The sequence below is a fragment of the Aplidium turbinatum genome, chromosome 8 (genome assembly GCF_918807975.1).
Source record: "Aplidium turbinatum chromosome 8, kaAplTurb1.1, whole genome shotgun sequence".
Taxonomy (NCBI): Eukaryota; Metazoa; Chordata; class Ascidiacea; order Aplousobranchia; family Polyclinidae; genus Aplidium; species Aplidium turbinatum.
Window position 1 is genome coordinate 17,205,963 of NC_137479.1, and position 19,526 is coordinate 17,225,488.

Consider the following 19,526-nt stretch of genomic DNA (forward strand, 5'->3'; position numbering starts at 1 on the left):
TTACCGTACTTAATTTATACCCAGACATTAAGTGCAGTTTTAATTTTTTAGAAAACATACTAATTGTTTGAATTTTTCTTAGCTGTTCCGGTAATTTGTTCCAAGTGTTTGTTCCAAGAAATTTAATTGAGCGTTGACCAAGCTTTGTATGCATTCTTGGTTTAAAAAGTATATCTTTCTTAGCACCTCTGGTATTATAGTTATGAGTTTCATTACAAGGACGAAAGTACTCAGAAAAAATTGCTGGTAGATGTCCTTTATTGCTTTTATAAACAAACTTACATACTTCTATTAAAAACATGTCTTCGACTTGTAGCAAGTTGCTTTTATTGAACAGAGATTTGGTGGGAATTCTGTCCTTAATCTTGGTGAAGTTTAAACAGCGAATTATGCGATTGTGTACCAGATTTAAAGGATACAGTTCCGTTTTAGAAGCACGACCCCAACAGATGATACCATACATTAGGTGGGAGTGAACTAGAGCATAGTAAACTGCTTTTAATGTCTGGGAATTTACGCACTTTCTTAATCGATATAGAGCACCACAGCTTTGAGAAAGTTTTGTTGAGATTATATTGATGTGCTGTTTCCATGATAACGACTCATCAAATGTTATTCCTAAGTATTTGTAGGTGTTTGTGCGTTGCAAACTGGTATTTTGAAAATTTATTTCTAGATTTAAATTTTCTCGAACAAACTTTGACCCAAACAACATGTATTTGGTTTTGCTTACATTAATTGTTAACTTGTTTGTATGCATCCAGTTTTGAATCATTAGGAGGTTAGAATTCACTTTTTCTTGCAATCTAGTAGGGCTTTTATCCTTAATACATAGTAGTGTATCATCAGCAAACAAACGAGTCTCAAATTCAGAAGCGTGATTAAGGTCATTAATGTAGATAATGAACAACAGTGGACCAAGAACTGAGCCTTGGGGTACACCACATTTGATTTCTTCATATTTAGAATTTGTAGTACCAATCTGCACAAACTGGTAACGGTGATTTAAGTAAGACTTTAATAAATTATAGGCATTTCCTCTAATGCCATAATAATCCAGTTTCTTTAAAAGGATTTCATGGTCAACAGTGTCAAATGCTTTGGCAAGGTCAATAAAGATACTACATGTAGTAAAACCATCATCACAATTTTGTAGTAGCTGTTCATAAATATCCGTAGCAGCTAATGTGGTTGAATGTCCACCTCTGAAACCAAACTGTTGTTGGGACAAAACATTGAATTTTTCAAAAAAATTTACTAACCTTTTATGAATGATTTTTTCAAAGATTTTGGAGAAACATGTTAAGATGGAAATAGGCCTGAATTGATTAACTTTGTTTTTTACTCCCCCTTTATGAAGGGGTATCACCCTTGCAATTTTATAGCTATCAGGGAATTTACCAATTGTCATAGATTCATTTATTATAGAAGCTAAGATTGGGCTTATGACATACTTCAATCTTTTTATTGTTTTAATAGTGATGCCATCTGGACCAGTTGCTTTTTTGTTATCTAAGCTGTTGACAATGCTTAAAATTTCCATTTCATCAGTATTTGCTAGGTGCAGGGAATTGAGAAGTCTGCCTCTCATCAGGGACAATGGATTAGAAGTGGTTTTTGGAACTTTGGCTGCAAGTGAAGGTCCCACTTGAGTAAAATATGTGTTAAATGTATTACTTATTTGCACCGGGTCGGTTGTAACTTCATGACCATTACTTAATGAAAAGTTGGTTGCGTATTGTATATTATGTTTTTTGTTTGTACGGCCAGTAATTTCATTTATTATTTTCCATGTGTTGCTAGAGTTGTTTCTTTCTTTGTTTATTGAGGTTTTATAATAATTAGACTTCGATTTCTCTTTCACATGAGTAAGCAGATTTCTATATTTTTTGTACTTGGTGTATAAATCATTACTCTTAAAGTTAGTTTTACATAGTTGCTTGAACATTTTATTCCTCGTTTTGATGGAGGATAGAATACCTCTTGACAACCATGGCCTCAGATATAACCGACTCTCTTTTTTGCTAAGTTTAGTATATGGCATATGCTTGTTGGTTTCATCATTAATAATCTGTTCCAAGGTTATTACTTTCTCTTGTGGTGTCATATTCAATGTCATGCTGTTATTAATAGATTTGGCAACATCATTTACAAACTGGTCTACCGATGAGATCTTCGAGCCCCAAATCAAGACGTATCTAAAAACGCACTATATCCGAAGAATATGCGACGATCTCTTCAAGTTTCCGGTCCCCTTGGAAAAGTTACGGCCTCCTGAAGCCATCCCGGGCCCGGATCCAAAAGTACCCCCTACACCTCTCTGTCAACGCTACTGCGCAGGCAGGCCCGGATTTAGAGGGGGGCAGAGGGAGCAGTTTCCCCGGGCCCCCGACTTTTGAAGGGCCCCCTATGTGGAAAAAAATGTGATTTTGTGTTATTTTTTTCTTTTGGCCTTTAAAGTTTCTGCAAAATGCTGTGCAGTACTGAACTGATGCTACTGTAGACGTAGAGATGGTTTTTTGCGCCGTGGGCTTGAAAAAAAATTTTGCACGGGGGCCCCCCCATCAGCTAAATCCGGCCCTGTGCGCAGGCCCGGTTAAAGAGATTGGCAGAGTGAAGTTTCCGATTGTTGAAGCATTGTTGTCTGGGAAGTATTTTATCTATTAGGCCTTAATTATCTGCCTTGAATGGAGAGCAATAGCCTACTAGAAATGAGTTGCTCAAGCGCATACCTCGAGAGCCAAACCAGAGCAGCTGCTATAGTATAGAGCAGTGGTTTTCAACCAGGGTTCCGCGGAACCCTAAGGTTTCGCCAGTAAGTTTAGGGGTTCCGCAAGCTTGCATTCAAATCCGAGAGTCTCTTTTATTATTAGCCTATATGCATTTTGTTTAAACATAATCAAATTTTGATTAGGTTTGCCACTATTAATAAATTTGCTACACTCTAACACGTTCGCTAAATAAATCTGAACACGAGTATTTTAATTTTATTAATCAAACGATGTTCTTAGCATAAGGCAATTAAATTATTGAACAGGGGTTCCTCGAGCTTTTGGAATGTTTCATTGCTGGGTTCCGTTCCACCAAAAAGGTTGAAAACCACTGGTAGGCTATAGAGGTTCCTTCGTGTACGGTAGCTTACAAAATCGGTCATTTAAGCCAGGGGTCCGCAAATACTTTTTGGTGCAACCCAAAAAGCAATCGTTTGAAATCTTCGCGACCCAAACGTTTTGGAATGCGCAAAACACTTTGCAAATTAATATCAATTCCAATACGGTCGTCCCCGCTTATTAAGGCCACATCGGGACCGGACGATTTTGGCTTATTAAGCGGTAAACAATTTTCTACCACTCCTATACCTTCAGTAATTCCGGAATGGACCAAATTGGGCTTAATAAGCGGGTGGACCTATGAACCGTGTGCTTCGTCGTCGTCGTGCAAGCCTCTTGGGCCGAGGGTCTACTCTATCCTTTTACCACCCCAGATTCAAGATGTTCCCGGACTACACTGGAAGGCTACTAGAGAGCAGCCAATCTTTGGTTTCATCATCCATGACACGCAGACCTTCCACTCTGTTAGGTGGCTTGAAGATGGAGCAGACATTGATGATGTGGTCTGCGGTTTGTTCCTCGGCACCACATTCACAGGAGGAGGAAGAGACCGATTCCCTATTGGTGCATGTTTGAGCGGAAAATCCCGACGCCCGTACGAAGACAGTTGAGGCGCACTCATCCTTGTCTTTGTAGTGTCAGGCCGATGGGGCATGTGTCGGCGTCGGGGATGAACGAATGGAGTCTGGTGGTACTTGACTTCCATTTATAGTCCGCCCAAGTAGCCGCAGAGATGAAGTTTATCTGCTTCGTTGATCAGAAGTTGAGCGACTGGCACGAATGGGTGTCTTGATTTCAGTCGACGGGGGTGCTGGTTTGGGGGAGCGGAGATCTTGTGGTGGAGAAGATGGTTAGGCTCTAGTGCCCGTCGGCCAAGAAACAGAGTGGCTTCTTCGCGACGAAGCTCAGCAGGTTGGATGCCAGCGAGAATGGCAAAATTGTCCAATGGTGTGGGTGCGCAGGGCGCTGTTTGTGGCAGTGTCGATGTTGTGGCAATGAGCACTGCAGCACCAAACAGGTGCACAGTACTCTGCTGAAGAGTAGACAAGGGCTAAGGCTTCTATACGCAAAGTGTCAACACTCGCCTCCCAGCTGGAGCCTGCCAGGCGCTTGAGTAGTGCAGCGCGGGATGTCATTTTCTTGCGCAGTGGCACCAAATGGTGGCAGTATGTGTACGATCTGTCTAGTGCCACTCCCAAGATATTTTGGTTCGGGGCAGAAGGACAGAAGTTTTCTATTGTAGCCAGTGGCTCCGAGAGAGGGGGGGGGTCGGGCCAGTTTCCCCCCTAGCAAAACATTGTAAAGGAAAAACGAGTAGTTTTTTGTTTTTGCACTTTTGAGGGGGGCCCATTTTTAGTACTAAAGTAAAAATGTACCAACTAAAGTACTAAACAATCAACAAATTCTTAAATGAAGTGCGTAGTTCCAAGTATTTCTCAATCATTGTAAATGTCACTCTCGATGCTTCTCATCAAGAACAAATCATTTTCGTGTTAAGGTAGGCGATGTTGAACAGCTTCAAGACTTCAAAAATTTTTTCAGTGAAATGTTGCTGGTGTTGCTTAGCTATGTCCGTTTATGGTTGAAAAAGTACTGTACCCTCTCCATCCGAATTGTTTTATAAAAGTATTCACCAGATTTATATAAATTCATATTTTGTAGTTGCCCAAATCAAGATGATGCATTTATGGATATTATGAAAAAAATTAAAGACTTTGTAAATTTTGATGCCGAGGCAACTGCATTATGCCAATTTGGGCAGTTTTATAAATAGACTATGATCAGATAATTTCATACTTTTTGTTGCCCAAATCTAAACGATACAGTTATGTAAATGGGAAAAATTAATGAATTTGTTCATTTTGGGGAAACTGCCTCACGCTAATTTGGGCAGTTGCATCTACAGACTAATCAGTTTCATCAGAATATTTCATGTTTTCAGCTGCCCAAATCAACACGATGCATTTGTGAAAATTAATAAAATTAGCTATATAGCAAATTTTGCGTTTTGATTTGGGTAGTTTCACAAAAGTATTACAAACATATTTTGGTGGCTGCCCAAATTGGCATGATGCAGCTGGTTAAATGCATTTCGTAATAGTACTACAGTTTGATCACCATGCAATACATCAATACGGGTGTGCCAAATGAAAATTTTGCGGCACATTTCTTGTGCAAATAAGAGGCTGTAGCCTACTTAGTTTGATAGGTAATAGATATTAATTTATAGTTTTTCTTAATTCATGCAATTTTGTAGCTTTTCAAATAGCAATTTTTGCTCTAATAATTGCAAGATTTTGCCCGAATTTGCGACGTTTTGAAACAACAGGGGGGGCGGCTGCCCCCCCCCCCTGCCTCGTACGGCTATGATGAGAACCGCCCGACAATTTTTCATTGAACGTAAGGCTACACCTTACCAACTGTAAATCTGTCCAGTAATGACAAAGTATTGACGGCGCATTGTTATTCGTTACGTGTTTTAAGTAAATTTGCTCAAAAAGCACGAACTTAAATTGCCAGTAAATCGCAAATGCAATCGCTAAAACCTTAATTTGGGAAGAGAATATACAATGCAATTTAAACAGAGCAAATACCATTGATCAGTAAAACCACTTGAAATGTTCATATGTGACCAATGTCATATTCATGTGCTGGAAAGATGGAGAATGCGAGTATAAGAATAAATGATGGACATGATAAATGTATCTCAAATACAGCAATACAAAAAACACATCCTTATCATACACTAAAGCAGTCCACTGTTAATTTTTCGTAGACATCTGACAACGGACAAGATTACCACTAAACACGGTTTGTTGATATGAACTTTGACTAATATTTTCGCATATTTGATTTCACGAGCGCTGGCAAGTAACATCAAAAACCAATCTTGCCGTTTCGAGAGATGCAAATTCGTGACAAAATTAACTGACGGTTAAAAAAAATTGCAATTTTTAAATCAAGAAAAATAAGTTTGGAAAAGCGCAATTTCAAGGTATTTATTTGTACAAGAACGTAACTAATCTGAATACAGGGTAACAGTAAATAGTATGAAAGCAACAGTTGTCTAAAACCAGAAGCCACAACTTTAAATCCAAACTGAAGGTCAGCATTCAATTAGAACATAGTCAACACCTGACACACGGATCCCTGACCTGAGGTTATGCAATTTTGATTTGTTGTTTGATCATTCATTCAGAATAAGGTTGACAGAGAAAGATTGCACCAATACGGCATAAAATGACAATCCCACGTTCAAGAGATGTCCCATCTTTGACAGAAAAGTTGTTGAATCCAGTGTCATTTCAAAATAATCACATTGTAAACACTTTATAGTTTTGTCAGACTCGTGTTTTCTGAACCATGGTAGCCTATAAAGTTTCTGACATAACATTGGCGAGATAAATCGATTAATTTAGTAAGTTGAGCAAAAGTATTAGGTGCAGCTAGTTAATTTAGTGATTTCGTTTATCTACAAACTGATGAAAATCAAGAGTAATACAGTCTCTGCCAGAGCAATAATATCACAGGTGGATAACAGAAATGTCGATTTAGGCTAAAACCCAAATCTACTTTTCTAATGGTAGCCATGTTGGCAAGCTCTAAAAATGTTAACTCATAGTGATTCCGTGACCAGACTTAAAAAACATTTATATAAATCAATAAAGATGGGTCTAGGTTTTTAAGGTTGCTTTGTTTGCACACAGCAACACGATAGCTCGTTCCATCACGCTTGCGTCAAGCCGTATTTAAGTAATCGAAAATTTTAAACAAAAATCAGCAGCCTCCACGACGGTACTAACAAAAACCAATATTTCAACAATGCAAGTTTCATTAGAGCATAATTATTAATTATGTCGATGGGCCCCGAACTCTTAAGGAACGTTAAGTATACAAAGTAGCGCAGGCTAATTGCCAAAAACGGTCTATAAAATGGTGCTATTTTATTGCATTTTTGTTTCTCAAATGCTCACTTAGGCGAAAGTTCCAAGTTTTTTTTAACTTCAAAATATATCATCCACAACCAAATATAAATCGAAACTAATGGTTTGGATATTGTCAGATGCTAGGCTGACATTAAAGGCCTGTATGCTTTGATATGTTGGCAGAGAAAAAAATTAAAAGATCTTTATTGAACGAAATAGACAAAAAGGTGTTGCTTGGTTGTACCAATTTAACTTCCAAAAGTAAAGTAAGTGATTTAGTTACAATTCTAAACAAGTGTTTTAATTTTTGTTGGAAACAAACATAGCAAAACGTTGTGCAGAAAAATGCACTTGTGCGATACATCGATAGAAGCAAAGATTGAAACTGCAGGCAAAATCACAAACAAAAATCTTTCGTTCATTATATATGACGACTGACAAAGAAATTAACAATGAACGCACTCAAAAAGGTGAGAGCTAAGCATTGTAAATGTGTGACGTCCAATCAATTCTAAATTGCCAAACGGGTGAAATATACACTTCTATTCACATGATAATAATATATATTAAGAAATATACAAATACACAAACGCCGGAAAGAAAAATTCACACTCTTAGGAAAAAAGTTGGTCGAAATTAGTTAGCAGACATTACTGACGCACTATACCAAAACCGTATACACACCAAAGACCAGTCTAAAAGTTCCAGTATTTACGTTAATTCGACCTTGCCAGACGCCCAATCAACGCACAAATGACGGAATTTACGAACTGGAAAGGTGCACGACGGCACATTGGAGCGAAACACTACAAGTTCTTGCAGCACGTCTGTTGCTTCGAGGCAGCAGAGTTGGTGGTGGGAGGAATAACAATGTCAACCGTCTGACCACCTTTCGGCTCGTCATCATTCGGTGTGTCGTTGATCTGCTTCTGTGACACTATCCGGTAAATTTCTGAAAATAAAGCATTGTCAGAAAAAGCAGCACGAACAGAAGTTACTGCTCCAGTGCTCCGCAACTTCACACACAAAAATATTTTTTTAAATTGTAAGTAAAACAATTAACATTCTTCGAAAGGCAGAACTGACGCCGCACCGGTTATTTTCGGTACAGGTGGTGCAATGCATGCTCGAATGCTCGTGATCTTGTCGGTCATTCGACTAAAGTGTAAAAAAAATTTGCAGCACGTGTCCTGATGAGTCCGTCTGAAATGGTGGTTGGTGAGGCACAAAACATCACTGCGGCTCCACAGTGGAATATGTTTTATGCACTGACTCATCAATGGAGCTCTCTGTAAGCTGACATGACAAATACAGATTCGTTTTGATCGTCAGATAGAGGTGGACTAGAATCAAGTCAATCCCGACACAGACAATAGTAGCCAAACTATAAGACAGCTGGCCATGTACAATTGCACATTGAAGTGCAATCTGTCTCAATACAAGCTGAAATGAAGCCATTTAAGGCAGAAAGCGATGTACATTGAAATCTATAGTACTGACTGCTCTATGAGAGTCATCAGCACCAAAGTAATACAAAAAAGCAACATTCTGCAACGCATTGATGAAGTATTTTGAGATTGAATTGAAGGAAGTGATTGTTAATCAACTTCAAAGTTCAAGCTGAAAGAGTTGTATAAACATTGCACAATCGGCTGTGAATAGCAGAGTTCAAACGTTGCTCGACGACTGATTGATGCAAAGGAGCTATTAATTGCTTGTTGAAAATGCCAATGCTGGCTGCATTCAATCGTTCCGATATCATTGTTGAGTTAAATTTTCATTAAAAACGAAGACGACAAGTCTATTATGGTGTTTAGGTATATAGTTTCCCTTTTTGTGTCTTCCTATCGTGACATCACTTTACTAAGAGAAAAAAGCGCATTGTACAAAACAAGTCTTAATTTACTCTTGAACCGAGTACTGTGTTGAGTCAGGAAAGCGATCGCTTCAAGTGCACAACGTGGTACAGCATTGTCAAAAACTTCAAAAGCAATGGTTGATGTTAGAAGGATCGAACAGATCCTATTTTAGAACCCCATTTAAACTTTACAAGCCTTCGTTGGCACAGAGGGTTGGTTACAGCACAACACACCAAAAAAAAAAAAAAAAAAATGAAAGGTTTCTCGGCAACTCCGTTCGAGCGAATGTTTGCTTTCAAACGAAAATCTACGGTTTAGCGCAAGCTGATCAATATAAGTTATTGACACAATCTACCTAACATTCAATTTCGCTCATTGTCCATTAAACGAAGGAGAGTTGCTAACTATGAAACAGCCTGAAAATGAGAAATTAAAATTTGGTAAAAATAAACTGCTTGAAGACCGAAAACCTTTGAAGCAAAGAAGTCCACAAAATCACCAAAACCATACGGAAGTCAATCCAGAAAAGAAAAGCAGCCAATGACGATATATAATTTGTAATAAGTCAAGTCACAAGTACCACCGTAATCACAACAACGAAATTCGTGATAATTGCGTGTTGTATCTCCACCACATGCTCCAAAGGCAAAGTGTTCATTACACGACATCACAAGCCAACAGTTAATTTTCTACTCGAGGACTGGTGGAGGGTGGATATGCAAGACAGCGGACGGCCAACCTGGTGTTGACGACCAGCGTAGGCAAGGACAATAAATCATTTACTTGAACTAAGCGAAACATTGTGAGCTTTAACATGACGTAATGCTTACATAGCGGTGTAGTATGGCTATGAGAGTGCTAGTTACTGCTAGCTTGAATAGAGATTTGACAAGTTACCTTATCGATTGAACTAAAACGGACTTTCAAAATCACACATATAAACTTCTTTGGTATATATAAAGGTAACGCCAAAACGAGGCTTTTTGTCAAAAGTTGTTGATGAAGAATTGTTTGTTAACGCTGAACAGCTGTACACACGACCAGTGATTTTCAATCAAATAAAAAGTCACCTCAGACAATTCCAATAAAAGCATTTATAACACCTGTTAAGAAATGAAAAATTACAGAATGCACAAACGGACATTGTAGGAATCGATTGAGTTTCTAACGGCAACATGACTCGACCCAAAGCGTTTCATGTCAAAACAGCGACAATAAAGCAACATGTTGGAAACGAAACAAAGGAGTCAAAAGGTTAAATTTGGTTTATTACTAAGTGAAACAGTTAAATAACAAAACTCAGAAAATCAAGGGAGTGTGTTTTCTCGCTTACCAACCAGTGAAACCCAATCATAGCAAACGCAAGACGACTTGTGGTTACCGCAACGACAATTCTGTTAGTTGACAGTAGACATCACAAAGAAAAACAAAAAGACATAAAGCAGCTTTGTCGAACCCAAATGCGTCACTGGACTAAAATTTCAGTTGGTATTTTAGAAAGGACACACCTATGGCATGTCAAAAAAAAAATAATAAAACACTTTGCAAACGAATCTACTGCCGTAGATTTTCTTCATTGAGCAGTCTCAATGTAGTGTGTCATTAAGATACTCTTGAGTGCCATTTTTGCACTGGCATCAGGATTTTCTGCTCAATTGCGCACCAATGAGGAGCGACATCTTCCTGTTCCTGTAAGTGTGACGGTCAAAAACATACCAGAGACCACATCATCAACAACTGTACCAATTGTACCATCCTCCAATCAGCGAGTGGAGCGAAAAGTTTCCTTCTCTTATCAAAGTCTGGCTGCTTTCCAGTTACCGGAACTGTAGCCTACATTTCGGTGAAACCGGAAAACATTATCAATCTGGCATGGCAAAAGATATACCCTCGGCCCAAATGCGATATCAAACCTTTTAAAAGTTTGCTTTGGAAGGAAATTACTTGAGAAAATTGAAAAATGCATCACTTTGACACAAAACCAAATGTGAGAGGCAATAACATGGCTCAACAAATCTTTCAACTAAACCGCATGCGACCCAGGGGTTGGACAAAGGTGATTTACTGAAACGCTGCTCCATAAATGGGTATGCGATGCGTCCTACACAGCACAACATTCAAAATGGTAAGCCAGGTAAAGGATTTAGAAAAAATGCGAAAAAAATAGAAATTTTAAACCATGAACTACAAATAAGCCTTTTCAAATAAAAGCTAAGGCAATAATGTTCTTTACTTAACATTCTCACCAGTTAAAATGTTCTGGAAGGCTACTTCAACATTGGTAGAATCAAGAGCAGAAGTCTCAATGAAAGAAAGTCCATTTTTCTCTGTAAAAGCAATACGATTTGAAAACTCCAACGTTGCAATCAAAGTTATGTTTATTGAATTGCAAATTGCAAGCCTTGGTGAAAGTACCACAATCAAAAAGTTTTAATAGAATCTTGTTCTATTTAAACTCAATTCTATTTCATTCTAGCCTTTATTCAAATCGGGCTAAGCTTTTTCCTTTTGTTTTCAAACTCGTTTGATCTAAGCCTGTTAGTAAAAATCTGTAGAAAAAAAAAATCTTTTTTCCATCTTCAACCCATGGCCTTTAGAATTACGGCTAGCTAAGCTATGTCAGCTTTTGCGAGCAATTTCTGAAAGGCCTGCTTTTGTTTTCTTAATCTTTTCAAACGTAAATAACTGTAGTGTTTGTTGAGGTTACTAACAATTCGGGGAAACTAGTTGTAGTTGTTTTGGCTTGACAATACTACAAACAAAAATGGTAAAACTTCATGCACAAGTAGCACCAATAGAGCAATGCATGCAGCCAGAGCTCAGCAAACTCAAACAAACCCAAACAGGATAATGCAAAGTAGTCAATCTACCAGTACCACACGTGATTAACCATAAATTTCAAAAGCTTTGGATAAAATTTCAATTTTTTTTACCAGAGGTCTTTTAGAATATACTGTACTGTGGTATCCAAAAACCAGGGTTAAAGTTGGATTTGAAAAAAGGCCAATTACCCCCCTACTGTAAGAGCAGATTCACAAAAAATGATGTGCTATATACTTAATTCATCAAATGATCAAACTGATGTATGTATAATCAAACTTAAATAATGAACAACACTAAAACAACTACAACAAGTTTTCCGAACTGTTAGTAACCTCAACAAACACTATAGTAACTATAGTATTAGTTCTTTACTTTTGAAAAGACCAAGGAAACAAAAGTAGACCTTTTAGAAATTGCTTACAAAATGTGACATAGCTAGCTGTAACTCTCAAACCTTACTTCAAGTGTCTGGCTGCAACATAGCCGTATAATCATCATGAAAATATACTGTAGCAACAGCACCAAAGTTATGGCAATAATAAAAAAACAGTCAAAATGGTTTATTTGTTGATCCAATGTTTGGTTAATGGTTATACACATTTTACATAAAAACCAAACAAAGAAAAGAATCAAATGTTATTATCAAATCAACTTCAAATTATTTTATGTTTATCAGCAGCCGATTGTAGCAAGAATTGAAACTAAAAGACGTGTGTTTCACCAATGAGATTGGACTCACTCACTAGCCCACAGTAACCCAGCCTCATGGACGAAGCATGTGTCTATTGTTGTCAATTCTTGCTGCAATAGGCTGCTGAGAAACATATAATTGGATAGTCTTCAAGGCTAGAATGTTACGATCAGTAAAACCAAATTGCTCTCTGTGGCATCGAGTACTTAGCCTTGTGCAGACTGCCAGGTAGATGATCGCTTCTACATTTCAGTTATTTATATTAAACGACTAGATAAATATTGAATACCTGAAAACGCTTTGGCTTCATCTGTTGGCACTGCTCTTAAATGTCTTAAATCGCTTTTATTTCCGACTAACATTATGACGATGTTGTTATCCGCATGATCTCTGAGCTCCTTCAACCATCTTTCCACATTTTCGTAAGTTAAATGTTTGGCAATGTCATAAACCAACAAAGCACCAACTGCACCTCTGTAATACCTGCAACAAAACAAATAGAATGTGACAAAATTATATTAGCCCTCACAAACTACAAGTCGGTATATACTCCTGTCGTATACATTCAAATTACAATGAGTTGAAATTGAAAATTAGACATTACTCACGCTGAAGTGATGGCTCGATATCTCTCTTGACCAGCCGTGTCCCAAATTTGTGCTTTAATTGTTTTTGCATCAACCTGAATACTCCGTGTGGCGAATTCTACTCCAATTGTGCTTTTACTTTCCAAATTAAATTCGTTTCTTGTAAATCGAGACAGAAGATTACTTTTTCCAACACCGGAGTCACCAATCAGTACAACTACAAGAGAACATGTGACATCAACACATAAGTGTTAAACCAAACTCTGTAACAGGCATTCACAGAAACAGGGGTCCACGCCTTCTAAGTGCAGACAGTTAGATGCCTGTCAAAGAGATGCAGTGCACGCAGTGTGATATCAGGATATATAAGCGCGACGCCTGGTCATTTAAGTACTATTTAGGTGCCCCCCCTTGTAACAAAATCCTGTGTATACCACTGAACGTATCCCCAATAAACGTGGTTCACTGCGTTATGTAAACCAATTATGTCATCTATGTAAAACATCACATGCGAAAAGTCAAGAGTGTTGTATCATTGTTGTTTGTTACAAATGCAAAATCTATCCAATTGAGTAACCTAGCTGTTGCAAACTAACAAAATGTTGTCAATGCAAGCTGAGTATGGTAGGCTAATCTTATACAATATCACTTGCTAGTTATAATTTGTAAATGGGTGTTTTTTTAATTTGTTTTCTTTTCGTGTCGATTCAAAAAGCTTGAAAGGCCCCTCCCCTTGAGAAAATCCTGTGTATGCCACTGTCTGTAGTATTACCATCAAACACCCAATGAAAAAGACTTTATTGGAAATAGCAGATAAATGACCAGGCGCCACACGTAAATATCTTGATGCCATACTGTGCACCTATTTGGCAGGCACTTACCTGTCTGCAGTCTGCACCTAAGAACATGCTCCGAGAAACAAGATATGGACCACAACTGGAACTCAATGTTTGATGGAATTCGGATCCTAAATTTGAACTACTTTTTATAAAAACAAAAATTTTAGATATGCTCCTGGTAATACTTCCAGTCCAGGAAAGAGTATTGAACCATTGCGTCTGTGTGCGTTACTGTGTACATGCCATGCCTATACCTAGCAAATGCCATTTGTTAATTGTTTGACAAACATCTTTTACCAAAATATATGAACATGTTTTTGGTAAAAGATGTTGTGAAAAAAAGATGTTGGTAAAAGAAGTTTTTGATAAAGCTTGTCATGTTGTGAAAAGTTTTTTTCAAATATATTTCTAAAAGTGAAATCCATTCGGATCCGATATATCCAGAAATGTTTGGATCCGCATTTAAAAAAAAGGTGGATTAGATCAGGATCCTACACATAGGCGCCGACTCCGGGGGGGCGGCGCCCCCCCGTGAATTTAGCTCGGGGTGGCTGGCCCCCGCAAATTATTAAAAAAATCCTAAATCAAATGTTTCTAAGTTCAGATTTGCGTTAGTTTGACCTTCATTGCGGATCGATCTCATTTAAAAGATCTACTTGTTAACAAGAGCGCTGCTCCTAAGATAACAAAAGAAACAGAAGTACGGTAGCTGATAAACGCCAGCATGGTGCCATTGAAGCAAACAATGATTGAAAAACGTTTTTCTTGATTTCTTCCGCTTTTTTTTTCTTGGGAGTGTCAATAACGAGGTGCAGTTTGCTCAGTTTAGTATCTACTCGTATTAAGAGCCAAAGTTCAAAGTGATCAGCATATAATTCGAAGTAGCCTGCAGGCCTCGAAATTCGTTTTTGTTGACGGCGGACAAACGTGTCCGGTCTGAGCAGCTATCTCAGCGGACAAATTAAGTCTCACGGCGGACACACCAGTTTTAGCCGTCGATCGTTCCACCGAACGAGGTCGTGTTGCTTATTGCGTCACAATGCTCTGGGCAGGAGCAGGGATGGAGGAACCACGTGGGCCTGGGCCCACCTACTTTATTTACTGAGTGGGCCTGGCCCACCCACTTTTGAAAGCCAAATTTTTTTGAAAAGGTAGCGAAAACGGCAAATCAGAGAGGGAGTTCCAAAAAAAAGGTCTTCACTCATTTGATACACAGTAGTTTGATTATTATCTTTGATAGCTCAATGATGAAATCCAATATTCAAACTTTTCTGTTGAGTCCATATTGATGTGCAGCACGTGTGGTTGCGTGTGACTGGTTGAGCAATCTATCAATCAAGATAATTATTTTCTATCCTCTCTATGGTTAGAACTGTGGTATTAGGCCTACGTATGCAGGTATTGTATAATGCTGCATATTATTACTCCCAGGTGGTATTATAACTGTGTGTGTATCGTTGCCTTTATTTTTTTGTGTGTACATCGCCACATTTTGTAGCGCTATAGGCCTAGAGCAATTCAACAATTTTGTAAATTTTTTTGACCAAATCCGGCCCAAAAATGGAAAATTTTGCCTGTTGGCACGAAAGGCAATTATGAAAACGCAATGTGTAAACCAGGGGTCGGCTACCTTTTTCTAACAGCGGGCCAAAGCCAAACTTTACATGGTCTTGATGGGCCGTAGCAATTAATACCATTTCAAGGCGTTGACGTACCGTAGCCTAATGCCTTCAGAATATCGGCTAGTAATATCCTTGACGGGAATCAGCTGAACAAATTCTTAAACATCAAAATCTTTGTTTACTACACGCACAAATACTGCTAGCTCAACTGTAGGCTTATCTGCCGTGTCTGTGCTCCCATCTATTGCCATTGTGAAGAACCAGGCCCATAGCCAGCCGGAGCCAGGGGGGGCCTTGTCCCCCTGGAAAAATCCCAATATTCTCGAGCAACAGCTACAATTATAGTGATTCAATTTTTTCGGCCCCTCCCCCTAAAAAAAAGTTGGTCCCCCCTTGCTCTGCGGTCTTGCTACGGCCCTGCGAAGAACTGTAGATATTATACAATAACTTTTTGCTAGATGTTACATTCTCCGATATCTCTTCTTTTCATCGAGTTACGATTCTTGTTGAAAGACTTAGGCCTATATCTGAAAAGTAGTTTGTTTTTTTTCTCTGGACATATGTTTTCAATAACATCCATCTTACACCTTTTCCCAAATTCTCCATCACTATCCGATTTCTTGTCTTTTGTTATTGATTGTGCTAGCTTGCAGCTAGCAGAAGAATTTTCTGATGCATTGGTTTTCCTTTCCTTTGTAACAGAGAAATTTGCTGTTGTAAAGTTATTTTTGAGTAGATTAACTTTGCCGTTCCTTGTTTGATCCATTAACTTGGAAAAAATAATATGCTTTGTGTCATAATGGCGCTTTTTGTTGAGTTCTTTGTTTATACAAATAGAAACGCTGCAAATCAACGACGGGGGTCTACTAAAATCATTAATGAAAAGTACTTGTTCTTCCATTCGATTATACTGTAATAAACCACTGGCCTGGCCTCATATTATTATAATTTGGAGCGACGGACAGATGATTTTTCTTGGAGGGCCGTAGCTTGCCGACTCCTGGTGTAAACGATTTCAAATATTAGGAATGCACCAATGTTATGGGGGGGGTCTGGGGGGCTTCGCCCCCCAGAAGTTGGATTGACTTTGACTGCTGCGCCTCTGGGCCCACCTACTTTTAAAATGGTTCCTCCACCCCTGGGCAGGAGTCGGAAAATTTCTACACCAACGCTATTTTCTGCTGTGCAAAGTTTTACAGGCTTTTTTCTTTAAGTTTATTTTTGCGTGTCATGTGAGCGAAAGTGAATTTTCTTTGGGTCTTTTCTTTCTTACTGTAATACCAAAACTTAACAAGTTTTGTTGCATCTTGCGGTTATAGCCTACTCGTATAATCTAATTTAGTAACCAACCTTGCCGTATCGTTATTACTCGGAGATCAAAGCCACACATTGTGACGTAAAACGTGAACTAAATTGCGCGTGATTAGTGTAGAAGTACCTGAACTCCTATCGATTCTTAGCCAAGAATTCACCTTTGTTACGCTGATTCAATGTCATCAATCGTTGAAGCAACGTAAGAATCGAAAGTTTTCCTCCTTGAATGGAAGCTAAGGGATACAGGATTCACATTTTCTAGATGCGCGCTAGAATGCGCTGGAAAATATATTATCGCAACAATTGTTCGAATGTTCGTGCTATGCAATGACGATTTGTATCGCTAGTTCTTGTGCTATTTCTCGGCGGACAAATATGACCGATCTAGATGTTACTTCCCGCGGACATCACATGCTGTGACGGCAGACATGTCCGCCGTGAATTTCGACTCCTGAGCCTACATTATAAAGCTTGGCGATATACAATGGCAGATAGACGCAAACAAACATCAATGCTGACAAACAAACATCAGCATTTTGAATGTAAGCAATCAGTCGGCTAGAAAGTTTGCCCCCCCCCGCAATTTTTAAAACCCGGCGCCTATGATCCTACATTCCTACAATTTTGGATTTGTACACTTCTGCTCTGTTGAAACACAACTTCTAAAACATAGAGTTTAAATTTTCCACATGTACATTGTACAATATCTGGAGCTGATGCACAAGTCTCTGCCCTGATAAAAAAAAGTAACATGACATCATAGACAGGAATCGACCAAACATATAGGGTGAAACTACATCACCTTTGCTTCCCTGTTCACACACTTCAATCCATGTGTCTTGGTCGATTCCTGTTGGTGATGTCATGATATATTTTACCAGGGTGGAGACTTGTACAGTGTACACCTGCTCCCAATATGTATATTGTAGCAAGAGAGTATGTAACCATATGTATTTTTGACAGATACTTTTTATCATATTTGTTGTCAGTGATATCCTTGCAGATTATGTGTCATAATGACTGAAGGATATCAACTTTAACTATATGTACACCATCAGTCTGACATAGCAGCTGGACAGCTGGAAGTAAAGTTAAATTATGACATCATTCTACATATTATACCGTAATAAAAGAGATTGAAAAACAATTAAACAAACTTTTTGAAACATACGTCTTCTTCATAAATAATACATTCACAAGAAATTGTTCCTACTTCAATGTGAACATGTACTTACCTTTGAATAAATAATCATATTCGTCATCTTTGTTGCCCATTTTTAATGATGAACTACGGTACTTAAACTTATCTAAATTATATAATACAAATAAACCTGCAAAAGCATCAAACAACATGGTGAAAAATCTATCAAATTTTTTGTGATTGAATAACATCATATATATACCTTTAAAAAAGTGCTTGAAACTGTACTGTCTACAGCTTTATTATACAGTTTATGCCATAGGCTATCTAGTTCAATGTTAAACAAAAAATGGTTTATTTTTTGGCTGTGGCTATATTTATTATTATTTTTTTGGCTAGCATTGCCAGATAAGAAGTTCTGCTCTAATTTGAGAAAGGTTTAAAGCTGTTCAAGGGTGTTCCAATAGCTTGGAACGATGCTAAATGTGAATTAGGCTTAAAAGTTAAATAATTTTAACCTCTTCTTTTCAGATTTAACAAATTAAGTCTTTGACAATTTCACCCGACATCTCTGCATAATTGCTTCTTGATCTCACCAATATGCCTTATTATCTCAATATCTCATCCATCAGCTGTTCAATTGTTGTCGGCTTGTTGGCATAGACCTTACTCTTTATTTAACCCCAAAGGAAGAAATCCAGAGGCGTCAAATCGCACAATCTTGCTGGCCAATTCACTTTGCTGTTTCGAGAGATGATGCGACCTGGGAACCGAGAGTAACACCATTGCGTGCTCGTTTATGCCATTCAGCTGAAAACATTGCTGCTGTGCGCAAGAATGTGGCCGAGAGTCCAGGCACCTCTATTCGCCATCGCGCGCAGGAATTGAACCTCTCCACAACCACGTTGCATCGAATTTTGACGAAAGATTTATCTCTACACGCTTACAAAATTCAATTGACACAAGAACTCAAGCCTGCTGACCATTTGAAGTGTTGTACATTTGCCGATTGGGCGCACGAGCAAAGATGAATCAATGAGGATTTTTCACAAAAAATCATCTTTAGTGATGAAGCCCATTTCCATAAAGAAATCAATAAAATTTACCCATTCACATTGTTTTATTTACTGTTTTTATCGATCCGTCTTAATGAAACACCCTTTATATATTTTGGAAATTTTTTTAGTCCTGGCAAAGATCAAAACCCTAACCTTTTTCCTAACTCTAACCCTTACCTTTCCACTTTAAACCTAACTCTAGCACCTGATTGTAACCATGGCAACAATTGGGTAAAATGGCCACTTTGTTATTTTTATATTGTGTAGCTTTGGTAGAGAGTTCAGTTTCTTGCATCATTAACACATAAAACTATTAGTACTACACAGCGGCGCAACTAGAAAAAATCAAAGGGGGTCGGCAACGAGAGAGAAAACTAACAATTATTTGTAGAAGTGGATATATCACAGTTAGATTGTTAGAATATTAGCCTAGTGTAATTTGACAGCGCAATGATCCAATTCTGTGACGTGCGAAGCGACCGTTTTCGCTCTGTCCGCGCTTGTTACTCTCTCAAAAAAGTTTCCCGCGCTTTCGAAAGTAGGCAGCAAATTGTTT

At 38.3% G+C, this 19,526-nt stretch overlaps 1 protein-coding gene across 1 annotated transcript; it reads right to left on the bottom strand.

Moving 5' to 3' along the window:
- Positions 1–5,559: 5,559 nt before the first annotated feature.
- Positions 5,560–18,096, bottom strand: LOC145775233 (ras-related protein Rab-11B). Its single transcript, XM_082586485.1, has 5 exons — positions 18,007–18,096; positions 13,018–13,213; positions 12,699–12,892; positions 11,142–11,222; positions 5,560–7,988 (listed from the first exon to the last, which is right to left on the bottom strand). Exons 1-5 carry the CDS (start codon positions 18,044–18,046, stop codon positions 7,843–7,845), a joined length of 657 nt encoding a protein of 218 aa, XP_082442611.1. The 5' UTR covers positions 18,047–18,096; the 3' UTR covers positions 5,560–7,842.
- Between the last annotated feature and the right edge of the window lie 1,430 nt (positions 18,097–19,526).